The sequence below is a fragment of the Hyaena hyaena genome, unplaced genomic scaffold (genome assembly GCF_003009895.1).
Source record: "Hyaena hyaena isolate Hyena2069 unplaced genomic scaffold, ASM300989v1 scaffold_406, whole genome shotgun sequence".
In the NCBI taxonomy this organism is placed as follows: domain Eukaryota; kingdom Metazoa; phylum Chordata; class Mammalia; order Carnivora; family Hyaenidae; genus Hyaena; species Hyaena hyaena.
In genome coordinates this window covers 1,274,725-1,293,281 of record NW_024081038.1, presented here as the reverse complement: position 1 = coordinate 1,293,281, position 18,557 = coordinate 1,274,725, and the positions used below count along the sequence as shown (strand labels likewise).

Genomic DNA, 18,557 nt, shown 5'->3' with positions numbered 1-18,557 from the left:
TCCTGTCTCGGATCTGTCTGACAGGCTTCCCAAATGGAAAGTTTTTCTATTAACTTTTTTTTAAAGAAACCAAATCTATGTCCCATTTCTCTCCTTACCTCTTCTATGAATCGCCTTAAAGATCTGAGATTAGAATTTCGTCTTACCATTCAGTGAAAGGACTCTCTACCTGCTTATTACATACTTTAAACTGAATGAACATCCTGACACATTTCTGTGTTTGTCCTAATCCACCATGACTGAACACTGAGTAAAGATTATTACAACAATGTGTGTGTAAGAAAAAGGTGATTACACATTTACTACATGGCTTAGACTGTAAGATATCTGAGGGCACAGATCACATCTGTTCCCTTATAATCTCTACTTTAGTGCCTTTCTATTTACAACAAACTATGAAAACTCCCTTCCCCCACCTGAAGTGAAGTCAAGTTAGGGATTCACAAATAATAACTAACATTCTTCTCTCAGTACTCTGGGCAGAAGTTTTTCTACCTACCTCATCTTTGCTGGTATACTCTACTATTTCTGTGCACAGGTTGCTGCATTTGATCGTTCCCAGGTTCTGCTGGTTGCTCTTCCGATTACAGGAATCTTTGTACAGCATGTATGGGGTACCTGTCTCTGTCTGAGACTCAATGATGGCATACCAAAGCTGCTGAGCTTTTACAACTTTGCGGACACGACCCTGTTTCTCATAACTGAAAGGCAAAGCTAATATTATTTTCATATTCCCTAAAAAAATCTTTATTGCAGACAACTTGAAGACACTAAAATATAAAATTATGAAAACTCTTAAGTTGTTTACTAGGTTTTGTTAAAAGAGGGGGGTAAGAAATATGATATTTATTTTACTGTGGCTAAAGCCACAGAGGAAAATCAGGCATCTCTGGACCCATTCAAACATACCCAAATACTACTAAATCAACAAAACCCTTCATAAGGAAAAGGAATAACAGTCAAAACAGAAAAAGGAATAATAGTCAAATCTCCTACTGTTGTGCTGTTATTCAAATTCTTGACATGTGCCCTAGCTGTTCTTGATTCCTGGGTGCAACATAAAGCATAACTTTTTTATTTTTTGGCCAAATGTACTATCTGACAAAACTAATACTCTTTGCCTTAATTTTTACAAGGATCGATTAAAAACCAAAGTACCTCTTTATAAGTCCCAAAGATATAAGAAAAAAGATAGAAACTCAATTTTGGTGAAGATTCAGGTAGCAAATCTGACCAAAATAAACTTATTAATCACATTCTCTCTTGGATGCTTCTGAAGATTCCTAGAAACTGACTAATGATTAATGATGTTTTGACATTTTGATCCTCCCCAAAAAAGAAACACAAGTTTAAAAATTATTACTTTAAAATTTTTCCGATACCTTTCATACAGCTTCTCAAACTCCTCTCCCCAAACCTCATCCAGACCAGGACATTCATTTGGACACATCAAAGACCAGTCCTACAAAGGGAAGAACCTATAAGAAACTTCAAATAACCAACCACAAAGAGTCCATTAGGAACACTACAAGTGATAGGGTGACTACCTAGACTCTCTTGGAAATCTGCTGTAGATATAACCATTTTGGTCTACAGCCATACCACCCTGAACGCACCCAATCCCATCTGATCTCGGAAGCTAAGCAGGGTCGGGCCTCGTTAGTACTTGGATGGGAGAAATAACCATTTTGTGCTTGGGCTCAAACATCTAGTTATCCCTGTTTATATATGATCTTTTAAGCATTTAGGTCAGAGAGCATCTATTTTAGAAAATAATAATCCAAGGCGTTCCTGGGTGGCTCAGTCAGTTAAGCATCCAACTTCAGCTCAAGTTATGATCTCACAGCTTGTGAGTTTGAGCCCCACACCAGGCTCTGTACTAACAGCTTGAAGCCTGGAGCCTGAGGATTCTGTGCCTTCCTCTCTTTCTGCCCCTTCCCTGCTCATGTTCTGTCTCTCTCCTTCAAAAATAAATAAACACTAAAAAATTTTTAAAGAAATAAAAATCCAAGAAGGTAGGAATGGCATCTCTTAACTTGCTTAAAATGCCTTCGTAGCATAACATGTAGGTGGGCTTTTCCTAAGCATGATTTAAGAGGACAAAAAAGAAAGCTGATATCAATCAAGTTGTTCTTACCATCAGGTCCCTATTTCTTACCTGATTAGTCTCCACTCGTTTCATGAAGAGATCTGGAATCCAAAGGGCAAAGAAAAGGTCCCTGGCACGCTGTTCTTCCTTTCCTGTGTTCTTCTTTAAATCAAGAAACTCAAAAATGTCTAAATGCCAAGGCTCCAAGTAAATAGCAAATGCCCCAGGTCGCTAAAGGCAAATACATCATTATTCTTTTCAAACTCTGAATGAGACAAAGAAACTTCATATTTTCCAGGGCACTTTTATAATATCTCCTTTGATCTTCATTACAATTAAGGAATTAAATGACATAATACAAATAAAATACTATAAATATAAGTAGTATTTTTCTTACAATTCTAGGAGTGAAAAAGAGCAATTGATAAGAACAAGAAAGATGAAATAACTTGTCCAGAGTGACACAGTGAACTACAGACGGAGCTCTGTTCTTCAGCTGTCATCCAGCTACTTTACATTATATGATAGGTATGCAAAGCCCAAAGAAAATCACTTTGACAATAAGTTGTGTTTTTATTAAAGATCAAAAAAGGGATGTCTTATATCAAGGTCTCCACAGATTGTTTTTAAAGTCTATCAAAGGAAATTCATCAACTACCAGGTGATTACTGTGTCCACATATTTGTAAGAGGCAGGCTCAAGCTGCAAACTATCCTGCTGATAACACTGGGTAAACAATCCAATTCTCTCAACTTTACTTCTCTCTCTGTGAAACAGGCAGAGTTTTGTTTTTGTTGAAAAAAAAAAAAAAGCCAAAAAAACCCTACAAGACTATTACAACCCATTTGCAAGGTTAGGTATTAATATAAGTCACAATTTCAGAAATTCTTTGCCAATAAGCTGTCATATAAAAAAAGTTGCCTGGGGGCACGTGCCTGGGTCAGTTAGTAGAGCGTGTGACTCTTGATCTCAGGGTCATGAGTTCAAGCCTCACACTGGGTGTGGAGCCTACTTAAAAAATAAAAATAATAAAGAGCTGACTAGATCATTTGCTGCCTAGAGCCAAGGGTAAAGTATGTATGGGTGGGAGTGATAGGGTGATTAATCAAAGGTGCTTGAGGAAACATTTTGGAGTAATGGAAATGTTCTATATCTTGATTGGTACAGTGATTACATAAGTATATATGTGTGTCAAAACCCATCAAACTGTTCACTTAAAGTGTGTGCATTTTTGAAGTAAATTGTATCTCATTAAATTGATTTTACAGTGAAAAAAAAGCAAAGTAATTACAAATATACATGGTAAATCATCTTATTTTAAGCATACATAGTTAAAGATTTTTAGTCCTGATTTCCAACACTTCAAGTAACAGAGCATACCTTGTTTCCACCTTGATCCACATATCGAGCTGTGTTATTATATACTCTCAGCATTGGTACAAGGCCATTGGAATTGCCATTAGTCTGAAAGAGAGACCAAGAATAAAGGCATCTGGAGGAGAAAAATGGGACTAAGTAAGCATGGAAAAGAAAATGACTCAACAGTGAACAAATTACCCTCCCCCAATCTATATAAAGTTTTATCTGCTCTCCATATCTCCCTTTGCTTTATAAACAGAACACCCAATATAAAATAAACAAAATGTTGTTTCCCTCTAATTGTTGTTGTAATGCTCTTGTTGCATCTCTAATTTGTAATGAGATACAATAATTACTAGTCAAAAGATTCCAAAACCAGGGTAGCTAAACTTAACCTGCATACCTTATAAAGGTCATTATATAAAGATGGACTTTGGGTAGAGTTAAAACACAACTACAGTGTCTTTTTCCCAAAAGGCAACTTACAGTAAGAATTATAATACAGTGGATAATGAAGACAATAAAGATAAATGGAGATTCTCAACAATAAATGCATTCTAGAATGAAGATAAGAAAACATAGAGACTCCTAAAAGATACCTCATCAAATTTTAAAAATAATCCTTCTACCTCCAAGGTGAGCCTTTAAACAGTCTAGAAAGTCTAAACAGTCTAAAGTCTAGTAAGTGAGCAATGGCCCACCCTACTATTGTAAGTGGTCCAAAACACTACGTAATAGAATAGTTTCCTTCTGGACTCCCTAATGTTCTTCTGTAGGATTAGATATTTTCTTCACATTACAGGTGAGGAAACCAACCGAGAGATGTAAAATAACTTATGCTAGGCTGCGTTTCTACTAAGCAGAGGAGACAGGATTTAAGTCCAGGTTTTTCTTACCCAATATTCTCATCTTGACTCCCAATGAATAATGAACTAGCAAAGGGCTAAATTTGCATCACAAAGAGCCAACTTTTAAAACATGAATCCTATCTCTATCAAATATTAAGCAACTGATCTCTGGAGGTAATGTAATCTTCTATTTTCTCAGTTTCCTCACTTGTAAAATGAAGACGATATTGCCTTTAATCACAAAGTTATTGTAAGGAGTGAAGTTCCTACCATATGTCTCTAATGGTACCCATCTCCTATGGTTGTAGCAAGGATTAAATGAGTAACTCAGTTAAACTTTCATAACAGATTTAACATTTAATAAGCAATCAATAAATGATAGCTGCTATTATTACCGCATCAAATCCAAATTCCAAAATCTGAGCTAAAAACATCCGACAGATCAAAAGGTAGAAACAGTGAAATGACTCCCTCCAAGTCACACAGCCAGCTAGCACTTAACAGAGACCCAGGACTCCCAAGCTCCAGCATATGCCCTCTCAGCCATAAACCTGGCTGTGTATCTTTTTATCCTATAATCTTTTAGTCATAAAACAGAAGCTTACCCCAGCAATGTAGCTGCCAGTAGCTCGAATACAACTCACAGCAACACCAATTCCCCCAGCAGACTTGGAAATCAATGCACACTGCTTTAGAGTGTCATAAATGCCTTCAATACTATCATCTTTCATACTCAGAAGGAAGCAGCTACAGGAGGGAAAAAAGTCACAACTCAGCAAGAAAATGAAACAAAGCAGAGAAACAACACTGACTATATACTCTAAAAACAGTAAGGTGGGCAAATATAAGATTTGAAGTTTACAAAATTCCTAGTTATTTTAGAAAAAAATTAAAAAAAAAAACTTTTAATGGATATGACACTAGACATATCAACATATCTTATTATTTTAAAAACATCTTGCTGCCTATCCCAGATGCTAAGCCTAGAATGAAGTCTTATAAAGTCTAAAATATTAACTCACATGTCCATCAGACTGCAGATGTGCCTTAACACATTTTCTCCTGCAAATTCCTAAGCAAAGATCACTAATAGGTCTTTCCAACCTATTAGTAAGCCAAGAGAAATTAAACATTTGTGAAATAAAAAGAACATCTATCCAGGGGTCAACCAATACTTTGATAGGTCCTCTGAAAGTTAGCTGCTTTACCGTCTTTTGGAAGACAACCCCTCCAACTTGGGCTTTGGATCTCATCCTGCTCCCAACCTCAGGAACCTTACTTACTCTACCAATGATCTCTTTACTATCTTGAATACACATCCACTCAAACGGATTCTACCATTGACTTTTTCCATTAAATATGCCAACATTCTGAAAGATACAGAGAATAATAGGACATATACTTTGTACCTACCACCTACATCAAGAAAACAGACACTACATATATAGTCTAATTGCAATCCTATACCATTTCCATGCATCTCTACCTTCTAAATACATTTATATGTGTTCTACATTTTTAAATTTCTAGTTGTATATTTATCTTTCTGCAACTTGCTTTTAACTCAATATCGTTCATTCCTACTGGTACATGTCACTCTAGTTAGTTTACTTTCTTTGCTATAAGTTGATCCACTGTATGGCTATGCCAATATATTTGTCCATTTGCCTGTAGATGGGTGTTTGGATTATTTCCAATTTGCTTGTTACTCTAAACAATGTTGCTGTGGAAATTCTTGAACATACCACCTGGTGCTTAGGTCTAAGGATTTCTGTAGAAAATAAACCCACAAGGGGAAATGCTAGGTCAAAAGATATGCATATGTTCCACTTTACTAAAGATTCTCCAAAGCAGATGGGTAAGTATACTCACTTCACAATGCAGGAGAGTTCCCTATGTTCTACATTCTTAGCAACACTTGGTATTATCAGCCTTTTAATTTTTATCAGTCTGATAGGTATGAACTATCTCATTACGTTAACTTTAATTTTTCTAGTTACTAGCAAAGTTTATTACCTTGTATGTTACTGGCCAGTCAAGTTTCTTCTGTGAACTATTTTATCCTTTGCCCATGATTCTATTTAGTTTTAGGTCTTTTTCTTTTTTTTTTTTTTAATGTTTATTTATTTGTGAAGGAGAGAAGAGAGAGTGTGAGCAGGGGAGGGGCAGAGAAAGAGGGAGACACAGAATCTGAAGCAGGCTCGAGGCTCTGAGCTGTCAGCACAGAGCTCAAAATAGGGCTCAACCCCACAAACCATGAGATCATGACCTGAGCTAAAGTCAAATGCTTAACCTACTGAGCCACTCACGTGCTGCCCCCACTTAAAAAAATTTTTTTAATGTTTATTTATTTATTTTTGAAAGAGAAAGAGAGAGCAAGTGAATGCGTGAGCAGGGGAGGAGCAGGGAGAGACAGAGAATCCCAAGCAGACTCAACACACTGACAGCACAGAGCCCGATGCAGGGCTCAAACTCACCAACCATGATCATGACCTGAGCTGAAATATAAAATCAGACACCTAACTGACTGAGCCACCCAGGTGCCCCTTCTTTTTCTTATAATCCCTTGATATTAACATACACTGCCAATATCGTCTGTCAGGCTGAAACTTGTTTTTCTACTTTATTTTTGGTTCACATTAGTTTTTAATTTTAATGTAGTCAATTCTTCCTTTATGATGTTTTACCGATTACATCTATTTTAAGAAATCCTTCACCACTCTGAGATCATATATAATCTCCCATTAAGATGTAGCATGAAGTATTAAGAGTCATGATATCTACAACTCACTTTCAAATAACTCAGTCAAAAAATTTTTTTTAATTTTAAAGATAAAAAAATATATATGATAAAATGGTAGTAATATATATTTTTTTTATCTAGGCAGAGGTGAGTGTATGGATACTTACTGTCCTTCCTTCAAACTTATCTGAATATCTGAAATTCATAATAAAGAGCAGGGAGGGAGAAAAATAGATATTTATCCTTCTAACTAGGTATTTATCTATTTTCTCTGTTCTTCTAAAAGATTTTTCTTTCACATTAGATTTTTTTTCTTGAATACATTTCTGTATATGGAATGAAAATGGGAAATCTAATCTCCCCTAGTAGGATAACCAATTTCCCTAGCACCTTTTCCCCCAGTGAAATGCAGTAACACCTCAATTATTCATCAAGTTCCCTTATAAGCCTGAATCTCTTTCTGGGCTCTCTGATATATTCCTGTGGTTTATTTATCTCCGAGTACATACCACACTGTCTTAATTACCATAGCATTATAGTAGTCTTGAAATCTGGTAGAGCTTTTTCTTCAAAACCTGCTATTGCTATTTATGTTAGTTTCCCGTGTACGCCCTAACAAATTACCACCAACATGATGGCTTCAAACAGAAACTCATTCCCTCACAGTTCTGGAGGCCGGAAGTTTAACGTAAGTTTCACTGGGCCAGAATCAAGAACACTCCCTCCAGAGACTCTAGGGAAAAATATATTCCCTGCCTCTTCCAGCTTCTGGTGGCTCCTTTGCTTATAACCACATCACTCCAATTTCTGCTTCCATCTTCACATTGCCTCCTCTCTTTTGTATGTATCTTATCTGCCTCAGCCTTTCTCTTATAAAGATACTTCTGATTGGATTTAGGGTCCACTGGATAACTCAGGACAACCTCCCTATGTTAAGGTCCTTCTTAATCATACTGACAAAGATCATTTTTCCTTCTAAGTTAACATTTACAGGTTCCAGGGATTAGGACCTAGTATCTTTGAAAAGCCTACTAAATTGTTCTTAGCCTTTTGCTCTTCTGAATAAATTTTGGAATCAGCAATGTTGACATTTTGACTGGATCCAGTTAACTTGAGAAAAACTGACATCTTTATAGTATCAAATTTATTTATGATATAAAATCACTCTCCATTAATTGTTTTTTTTAATGTCCCTCCATTAGGTTTTAGAATTTTCACCTTAAAAGCCTTACAAGTCTTTTATTAGATTTATTTTTCAGTACCTTCCAGTATTATAAATGATACGTGTTAAAAGTTAATCTTCTAAGGGCTAAAATAGGAAACTTCATTAATTCATACTGAATTTATATCCAGATAATTTGTCAGAATCGCTTTTGAATTCTGATCACGCATCTGTAGATGCTCTCAAATTTCCTATGTAAAAATCATATTATCTGTGAATCACTACAGCTTTATTCTCTCATTTGCAATTCTTTTTTTTCTGATCTTACAGTGCTAGCTCAGATCTCCACTACAATGCTAAAAACAGAGGTGATAAATCTAAGTTTTTAGTGGATATCTTTTACCAAATAAAGAAAGTTATTTTCTGGACATCTAGGTGGCTCAGTCATTAAGCATCTGACTTTAGCTCAGGTCATGATCTCATAGTTCCTGAGTTCAAATCCCACATCAGGTAAGCTTGAGCTCCGCTTTGGGTTAAATATGAGCCCCGAGTGAGCCCTACTCTCACTCTCTCTCTCTCTGCCCCTCATAGGATTCTCTCTCAATCTCCTTGCCCCTCACTCACTTGTACTCTCTCAAAAAAAAACAAAACAAGAAAGTTATTTTGTGTGTCTATTTTGCTAAATTTTTTTTATTATGAAAGAATATTTGAAGGCATAAGATGTTAGTGCAACAGATTACATTAATACAGTTTTTGATGTTGGCATATCCTTGAATTCCCAATACAGTAATGTTGCTAAAGGGTTGTTTTTGTTTTTAGGGTTCATTTATTTTTGAGAGAGACAGAGACAGTGCGAGTGGAGGAAGGGCAGAGAGAGAGGTAGAGAGAGAACCCCAAGCAGGCTCCAGCATAGAGCCTGACATGGGGCTTGAACTCACAAAACTGCAAGATCATGACCTGAGCTGAAACCCAGAGTCAGATGCTTAACCGACTGAGCTACCCAGGCACCCTACTGTTTTTGGTTTTGTTTGTTTTTTACGTATTACTGAAATCTGTTCTAGTGCTCCCTTTCTCAGAATATGGCATCACCATTAATCTGCTACACTACCCATAAACCCAGGGACCATCCTTGACCCATATCCAAAACATCACCAAATTCTGTCAATTTTACCTCCTAAATATCCTTCAATCTGTTGACTTTCTCAATCTCTACTTCACTTCCCTAATCCAAATTACCACAATCTCTTGTACGGACTATGAAGAGTTTCCTAATTCATTTTTGGCATTTATTTTTAAAACAATGTTACTGAGGTATAATTCACATACCATACAATCCCCCACTTAAAGTGTATAATGAATGGCTTTCACTTATTCAGAGAGTTGTACAAACATCATCACGATCAACTTTAGAAAATTTCATTTTCAGCATCCTTTTCTACAATTCATTGACCGCACTGTAGCAGATGATTCCAGGATGCAAATCTCATTTAATCAGAATAGGAGTGATTCAATGCTCATTAAATTAATTTATATGTGATTAACTGACTCTTTTCTTCAGGTCAAGGTTTATTTCCCTAGTCAAAACCATTCCAGAACATTAAAAGCAACTATAGAGGACATATACCTAGAAAGCTGTGGGCGGTTGGTACCAGCATTGAAGAGAGTGGGAGAGGCATGGGTAAACCACTTCTCAGAAAGAAGGTTGTATGTTTCAATAGCAGCATCAATATCTTCTTCATGAATCCCCACAGATACCCTCATCAACATATGTTGTGGTCTTTCAGCCACTAAAAACAAAAGGAGTTTTACATGATGGGACACTGTCAGAAAAACTAGGCTGAGACATGTACTGGAGTCAAAAAAGGAACACCAAAAGACAATTTAAAAAACTAACAATAAGCACCAACAATTATTCATAAACCAAACCAACAATTATTAATAAACCAAACCTAAAGTTAAAAATGTTAGTGTTCAAATTGAAATGTTAAGGCTAACAGCTCAAAGCTCTATATTCAATATAATGAACAGAAAACACAACAAACATGTTTATTTCTCTATACAACAAATATGTTCATTTCTCACCTTTTCCATTGATCTTCAACAAGTAGGACCGCTCCAGAGTCTAGAAAAAGCAAAGCAACCAAAAAACTTCCAGAGCACAGTTTATAACGACACAATGGATATATCTTTTCCAATCAGGCAATCTATTTAAATATTCTCAGTTTTTATATAATTTTAAATAAAAAGAATAGCATATTTACTTTTACTAGCTTCAGTCTGGAACATTATCAATTGGTTGTTTTGGAAAAGACTACATGGAAATTTCTAGAAAAAGCCAGCTCTATGTATAATGTTAAATGCAGAAGTCCTGGTGTTCACCACCATCATCACCATTATGGTTAATACTTACAAAGTGCTGTTCTAAGGCTAGGCACTGATATAAGCAATACAGACAGACAGACAGACACACACACACACACACACACACACACACACTCACTCATTTAATTCTCAAGAGAATTTGTTGAAATTTTATTATCATTATCCTCAAGGTGAGGAAATAAGCACAGAGAGATTAAGTAACCAGCTAAACAAAAAAGAGAGCAGAGATGTGAACCCAGATGGTCTGACAACATTCATGTTCACAATCACTGTGGAATACTGTTTATCAACACAAAAGGCCCTTAAAAAGCACTTTGCACCTAGTAGGGATTCAATAAATAGTTGTTACATAAACAGAATAATATGGAATAATTCTAGCAAAGTATCTACATAACTCTTTAAGTAACCTACATATTAAGTAATATCGGTAAAATTCAAAAACTGCAAATAGATAAGCTATCATTCCTTAATTCAAACCACCGCCACCCTAACCCAATCCTCCAAGTCCATCCCAACTCCCAAAACTTATTGCCTTTATAACTGTATCACTAAAACATAAACAAAAACCTGTATCTGCTGATTTAAGGAGGAATTCCCACTTATTTAAAACCCATTATTTACCTTAAATCCAAAGTAATTATAGGAGAAATCTCGGTCATAGATAATGGCAGAATTCAGGCGCTAATAGAAGTAAAAAACAAATACAAACAAACAAACAAAAAACATAATTAAGATAATTAGATTTATTTTCATAAAATCTGACCTCTTTCAGCCCTGGAACTAAAATTGACATAGGATACAAAGGAAAACAGTAAGTATTGTTGTAGACTACAAATTTGTATCTAACATTAGGAAAATAAAACAGTATATAAATTGAGAATCTTAATTAGTTTTAAAAACATGTGTATTAAAAGATTAAAAGAGAACATGTATATGTAAGCCGTATGTAAGAAAGAATATAAATGTGATATTCCAAATTTCCCCTATTATATTTATAGTTCATCTGTAATTAAAGGAAAGAACATGAGCATAAAAGACATTATCATTTTTAAACATATTTTTACCTGTTAATGTAAAGGTGTTAGTACCACATATTTACTAATATATATACTTATTTCAAAATTAGCCCATTTTAAACTGCACATAACAGTTTAATAAGCAATGAGAGAGGATAGGATTACATTAATTCTACAGCTCTTCAAAATCCATGGTCCTTTAGGGGCGCCTGGGTGGCTCAGTTGGTTAAGCGTCCGACTTCAGCTCAGGTCAGATCTCATGGTTCATGGGTTCGAGCCCCACATCAGGCTCTGTGCTGACAGCTCAGAGCCTGGAGCCTGTTTCAGATTCTGTGTCTTCCTCTCTCTCTGCCCCTCCCCCACTCATGCTCTGTCTCTCTCTGTCTCGAAAATAAATAAACTATTAATAAAAAAATTAAATCCATGGTCCTTTAACAGGTTTTAAACAAACTGGTGTCTTGACAATGAGATTTATAACAGAATTGGTCATTGTTACAGAGTTTTTCCTGGCTGTACAGCTGTTTAGAGGAATACAAAAGCAATTAGGTGCAAATTGTCATTTTGGATAGAAAAAAATGAGGAATACAAAAGCAATTAGGTGCAAATCGTCATTTTGGATAGAAAAAAATGGAGGTATAATTGTTCTTCAAAATACTAAAATCATTTCTGCATAATGATCCATGCCCAGGGACTAGAAAAACCTATATGATACTCTTCCTTTACTCTTAAATGTTTAAGGGCATCTTTCTTGTCAAAGGCAGGTAGGTGCCTAGTCCAAGCAATGGGGAACTGAAATACTTGATTATTAGTATTTACTTTATAAATACAGGTTTCTGCTGTTCTTTATTTTGGGTTTTTGTTTTGTTTTGTTTTGTTTTTGAGAGAGCATGCATGAGAGGGGAGAGGGACAGAGGGAGAAGAAGAAAGAATCTTAACCTGAGCGTAGAGCCCAAGGCAGGGCTTGACCCAACAACTGTGAGATCATGACCCAAGCTGAAATCAAGAGATGGATACAACCACTGAGCCACCCACATGCCCCTATTTTTATTTTTAACCTGTCTTTAAGATTATACATATGAACAACACACAAACAACTTGTTTTAAAGAGAATGAGAAAGCCTCTCCATCTCTTTAACATTATACATTTAGAGAGACAGTTGACAAATCATTCTATTACCAAAGGTAAACACTGGTTTCTAATCTGCCCAGATATCCATGGTAAATAAATCCATGTACAAAAAGACTAGTTAGACCTACACATCTTTCCCTTTTTTGTCCTGTGGGATCCAGTTAAGAAAGGGATTAAAACACAAGTGGACAATTTTTAAGTTGCTGAGCAAGATCTCTCAAGATTTCATATTGGGAGTCAGTTTGGCAGTCTACTAAATTTTTGAATGCACATACTATTTGGCTAAGCAATTCCACTGAAGGGATTTATCTTACTGATATAATCATCTATGAGCAAAGCATCTACCATACAGGATATTCACTGCAGCAAAAACTGGGAAACAAATATTCATCACAAGAGCAATTCTTGCATATATGTACAATGATAATAAATCTGTAAATGGAAAGCCATGCAGCTGTTAGAAAGAATAGAGTAAATTCATAAATGAACTATCTCTGAGATAAACTTTAAGTGAAAAAACAGTATGCAAGAACAGTATGCATAGTATACTACCACTAAAAGGGAAAATACACATGCACACACACACACACATTATAGAATAGCTCTAGACAAATACAGTTAAAAATGATAAAACATTCTTGCTCTAGAAAGCAAGGATTCAAAAGAGAAAGAATTACTTTTTACCTATACTGTTTATAGTGTTTAAATTTTTAAAAATGTGCTTGTTGCTTAAAAAAAAAAGAGTCTATAAAAAATTTTTCACCAGAAAAGCATTATACATACATCTTTATTGGCCAAAACAATATCCAGTGTTGACTTGGCCACCATGGGAGAGTGTCTGCCATTATGTGGATTTATGTAGTTGTAGAGATCTTCCATCACATCTAAAAAAAATTTTAAATAAATAAATGTCAAAATCACTTAAAAGCAAATTCAATCCTCAGATAACAGTCTAAAGGTTCTCAACCCTTTTCTTCATTCCACCCTACCTCATTGGCTAGTATAGAAAGTGCTCAATAAACATATACATGGTGAATAAATATGTTATAACACCTCAGTTAAGGAAATATCTTCCAGAGTTAGAGTAAACATAGGCTCTTGTAATGTGAAAAAGATTCCCTAGTGATTCTGACAACCAACCCCACTGAGAATTACTGGTTGAAAATAAAGAAAAAAAGAAATTATTATCAATTTTTTTTTATCCCAACAGAATAGAAACACAACTTTAAATTCATAATTTATCATCACAAATATTTCATTTCTATAAACACAGTTTAGTAAGCCCTCTCACTTTGTTCTTCAAGACAACGTAGCAGATGGTAGAGTGTGGCTCTCTGCATTTACATATAAAACTTACATAAGCACACATAATGCTGACATTTTGATTGGGATTATCTTGAATCTACAGAACAATTTTGGAGAACCTAATATATATACAATAAATCCAATGAAGAGGGTGATATATGAGTCCCAAATAATAATCTGCAATTGACAGTCAAAAGACTTGTACTCTCAGTCTATCAGCTGACGTTTTTAAAAAAATTTTTTAATGTTTATTTATATTTGAGAGGGAGAGAGACAGAAGTGAGCAGGGAGGGGCAAAGAGAGAGGGAGACACAGAATCTGAAGCAGGCTCCAGGCTCTGAGCTGTCAGCATAGAGCCCGGCTCATGGCTCAAACTCACAAACTGTGAGATCACGACCTGAGCTGAAGTCGGACGCTTAACCGACTGAGTCACCCAGGCGCACCTACCAGCTGACTTTTCATATATCACTTTTTATACACTTAACAAATTATTTAGCCTTCCTTTGCCCACATTCCCTGAGCTGTAAAATGAGTGATGGAATGAAATGTTTGCTAATGGTGACAAAAGACATTTTGTTCAACCCGGAACTTGCTAATAAATATTACTCATTTTTCCAACCACACCACCACCAACCACTGATGGGCTTTAAAAAAGAGAGAGAGAGAAAGAGAAAGAGAGAGAGAAGAAAAGCATCCACTGACTTTCTCATGCCAGTCAGCAGCATGGAGAAATAGAAGTTCCAGTCTCTTCTCTGCCATTAACTTGCACATTTTTAAAGTAAGATGTAACTTTCCTTTTGATAGTTAAGGTTTCATTTTAGTAGCCTTATAAATTTTCTGAGAATTCTAACTTTTTCCTCCAGACTCACCACTGAACACTTTCTTTGTTTCTTTGTGCAAGTTAGAGACCGCAATCCTTGCTGCCAGGATGGCATAGTCAGGGTGCTTAGTAGTCAAGGTTGCAGCTGTTTCAGCAGCCAGAGTATCTAGTTCCACAGTGGTAACCCCACTGTATAAGCCCTGGATTACTTTCATGGTGATCTGAGCCTATAAAAACAAAACCAAGAATTACTTGAGCTTCTCCGAGAACCACTAGCCTCCTTAAAAGAGCAATGAATAAAGCAATCAAAGTTATTATCAAAACAGACCACTTCCTTTCCTGAAAAATTATCTTTCAGAATAAACTATGGGAAACTTAGTAATAAGAACTCATAAACCAACAGATCCACCAGACAATGCATACTACATTTGCAATGAAGAGGTGTCACCAAACAAACAGAAAATCCAAGTATAGCTTTTATAAAGATTAACAGTCTCACAGAAAAATAGCTAAAAACAAACCAGTGATTTTATAAGTATTTCCTCATCTTTCATTCAAATTCCCCCTCTGTGACCAGGATACAAGCTACATACTTACCCATTTTTCCCCAATTCTACCTAAGGACAAGTATGAGAAAGCAAATGAATCAAACTTCAATCATTTCAATTAAAGGAGAGAAAGGTATAAGTTAGGGTTGAGGCAGGCTCATCAAATAATGTAATGAATACTCTTTCTTTACCACTTCACAAGTTACAAAGTAGCTCAATTTTCATAATCTTCTCTGATATTTCAGTCACCATGTGAGATGGGTATTATAACCATCACCACTTTACATGAGAAACTAAGACTCTGGATACTGGGCCTTGTCCAATTACTAAGTCTTCTGCTCCACATCCCATCCAACCTCACTGTATTTCACTGTTTTCAAGACCATCTTGTAAGAGGTTCCCCTGTTTTTAAGAAAAACAAATTCTAAGTTGTATATATGTGGGTACTTACTGAATCTTTAAAAGACACCTTAATCCAACAGAAAATCAGTGCACTTCCCAGTTAACCAAAGCATGCCCCCGTCAAAAAAAGTGTGTGTGTGTATCACTAGTTTACAATCAATTCCACATACATAATACTTAAGCCCAAGTTGCTCTTGATTTCTTCTCAGATCCAAGAGATAAGTCATGTTCAATAAAAGAGTAGTGAAGTCTTCTGAATAGTTTCTGCTGCTACATGGCAAGTAATCAGAACTCAGGATAAAACAACAATAAAGTCACTTGGACATCTCACTCCCCTTGTCTTTGGAACTTTCTTATCTCTAAACGAGGATGATGAAATAGTTTGATCGCTCAGATTCATTCCAACTCTAATATTCTACTATTCTAATCACTGTTTAGAATTCCTAAGTATAAAAATAAATGTAAAATATAAATATATTTTATTTATATTCCTATTTATAACTTATTTTTAGTATTTATATTGTTAAATATAAAATAATTTATAATACGCATAGTCTAAGGTTATTTAAAATTATTTTCTCTTGAACATTTTGGTCAATTCAATATTTATCATGTGTCTAATAACATACATGCCAAGCACTGTTGGATATCACAAGAATAAGACACAGCCCACCCTCAATTCTAGGGAAGGACAGACATATAATGAATTTCTGTATCATGCAATTAATGTTATGAGGCCAACACCAGCACCACAATGGTACAAATATAATACCTAAATAAAGCTGGGGCAATATGAATGGGTTTGGAAAAAGGGTTCTTTTAGATTCCATTTCAAAGATCATTTCGGAAGCTATTTATAAGATTCATCTGAAGAGGGCAAGATTAGAGGAAGACCAGGAGGACACTTTAGAGAACACTACAGACAGCAGTCTGGAGAAGACGAGATGAGGGTCTAGAGTAGGGAAGTTACAAAAAAATGAGAAAAACAGAAAAACATGCTTATGAATAGTTCTCCTTAATTTAAATGTTGTCCATGAAATCCACTTTATATTACTTAAATGTATTCTTTCTTCATAGATAACAAAAAAGCAAATTTCAAACCAGTTCCTATCCAAATGACCATAACTCCAAAACAAGCTTTTTGTTTAAAAAACAGGCTTTTTCACTTATGAATAAAACAATTTACTCAAGGAAGTCTTTACTATGAAATGTTAATGTTAAGTTTCCCTTTTTGCTCACTTTGATAGTCCTCTGAAAACAACTCACAGGACCAAAACTTCTAAAGCAAGTTTTGTTTTGTTTTTGTTTTTTTAGAAAAAAAGCTTTAAGCAATGAATTCACATTTTATATCCAAGGTCATAACCAAAATACCAAACTCAAATATATATCAAATGGATGATAAGAGATAAGAGACTAGTAAAAAGAATTACATGAAATAAGACTTAAATATAAACCATATTTACTTACAGGATCAACAAAATCCATATTAAGTCCATAACATAGCTTCTGGATTCGAGACGTAATTTTGTCAAACATAACCCGCTCTTGGCGGCCATCTGAAGAATCAAACCATGCAATTCATGTTAGCACTTAATAAGGTAGCAATATCACAGAATCAAAGGTAATCAACACACGAACTTTGAAAACTGATGAACATGAGATGCTATTTCACCCCAACAGATCCATCAAGAAATTACTTTTTGTATCTTCAAAAAGTAGAGATTTTATACTGAAAGTCTTCCCTTACCTTAAAAATCAGTTGGATTCTTACAATAACTTCCCAAATGATGTTTCTCCTTTTATCCCACATGGCAGTCAGAATTATTCTTTAAAACCTAAGTTGGGGTGCCTGGGTGGCTTAGTCAGTCGAGCATCAACTCTTGGTTTTGGCTCAGGTCATGATCTTACCATTTGTGGGATCAAGTCCCACATTGGGCTCTTCTGCTCTAGCAGCATGGAGCCTACCTGGGATTCTCTCTCTCTCTCTGTCCCTCCCCCTGCTATCTCTCTCTCAAAATAAAGAAATGTTTTTAAAAAAAAAAACCAAAAAGCTTAAGTCAAGGGACGCCTGTTTGGCTCAGTTGGTTAGGCATCTGACTTCACCTCAGGTCATGATCTTTTGGTTTGTGAATTCAAGCTCTGCGTTGAGGTCTGCACTGAGCTCACAGCCTGCTTGGGATTCTCTCTCTCCCTCTTTTTTTTTTTTTAAATTTTTTAAAAATGTTTTATTTATTTCTAGGAGAGAGAGAGAGAGAGACAGAGTGAGCAGGGGAGGGTCAGAGAGAGAGGGAGTCACAGACTGAAACAGGCTCCAGGCTCTGAGCTGGCAGTCAGCACAGAGCCCGATGCGGGGCCTGAACCCACGAACCGCGAGATCATGACCTAAGCGAAAGTCGGACGCTTAACCGACTAAGCCACCCAGGCACCCCTCTCCCTCTCTCTTTCTGTCCCTCCCCTGATCACGCTCTTTCTCTCACTCAAAAATGAATAAACATTAAAAAAAAAAACCCACTTAAGTCAAAATAATGACATTATCCTCCTCCAATCTCCTTCAGAATAAAAGTCAAAATCATTCTGAGTACAATCACTACAGTCCATAGAATCCGACACAATCTGTCCTGTGTGCCCCCCCTTTCCCAACTTTACCTTCTGCTTTCCTACCTTCTTCACTTACTCAACCCTGGCAACCTTGGCTTCCTTACTATCTATACTCTTTTAGGTTATTTGGTCAATGTCATCTTCCCAGTGAGGTTT

At 35.8% G+C, this 18,557-nt stretch overlaps 1 protein-coding gene across 1 annotated transcript in view; it reads right to left on the bottom strand.

Annotated features, from left to right (window-relative positions):
* RRM1 (ribonucleotide reductase catalytic subunit M1) overlaps positions 1 to 18,557 on the bottom strand; it is a 37,916-nt gene that overhangs the window by 12,711 nt on the left and 6,648 nt on the right. Inside the window, exons 2-12 of the mRNA XM_039252049.1 lie at positions 17,271 to 17,359; positions 14,903 to 15,080; positions 13,512 to 13,612; positions 11,205 to 11,264; positions 10,284 to 10,323; positions 9,826 to 9,988; positions 4,902 to 5,043; positions 3,470 to 3,553; positions 2,159 to 2,320; positions 1,383 to 1,462; positions 500 to 701 (exon numbers count right to left, since the gene is read on the bottom strand). Coding sequence (XP_039107980.1) covers positions 500 to 701; positions 1,383 to 1,462; positions 2,159 to 2,320; positions 3,470 to 3,553; positions 4,902 to 5,043; positions 9,826 to 9,988; positions 10,284 to 10,323; positions 11,205 to 11,264; positions 13,512 to 13,612; positions 14,903 to 15,080; positions 17,271 to 17,359 — 1,301 coding nt within the window. The remainder of the gene's footprint in view (positions 1 to 499; positions 702 to 1,382; positions 1,463 to 2,158; positions 2,321 to 3,469; positions 3,554 to 4,901; positions 5,044 to 9,825; positions 9,989 to 10,283; positions 10,324 to 11,204; positions 11,265 to 13,511; positions 13,613 to 14,902; positions 15,081 to 17,270; positions 17,360 to 18,557) is intronic.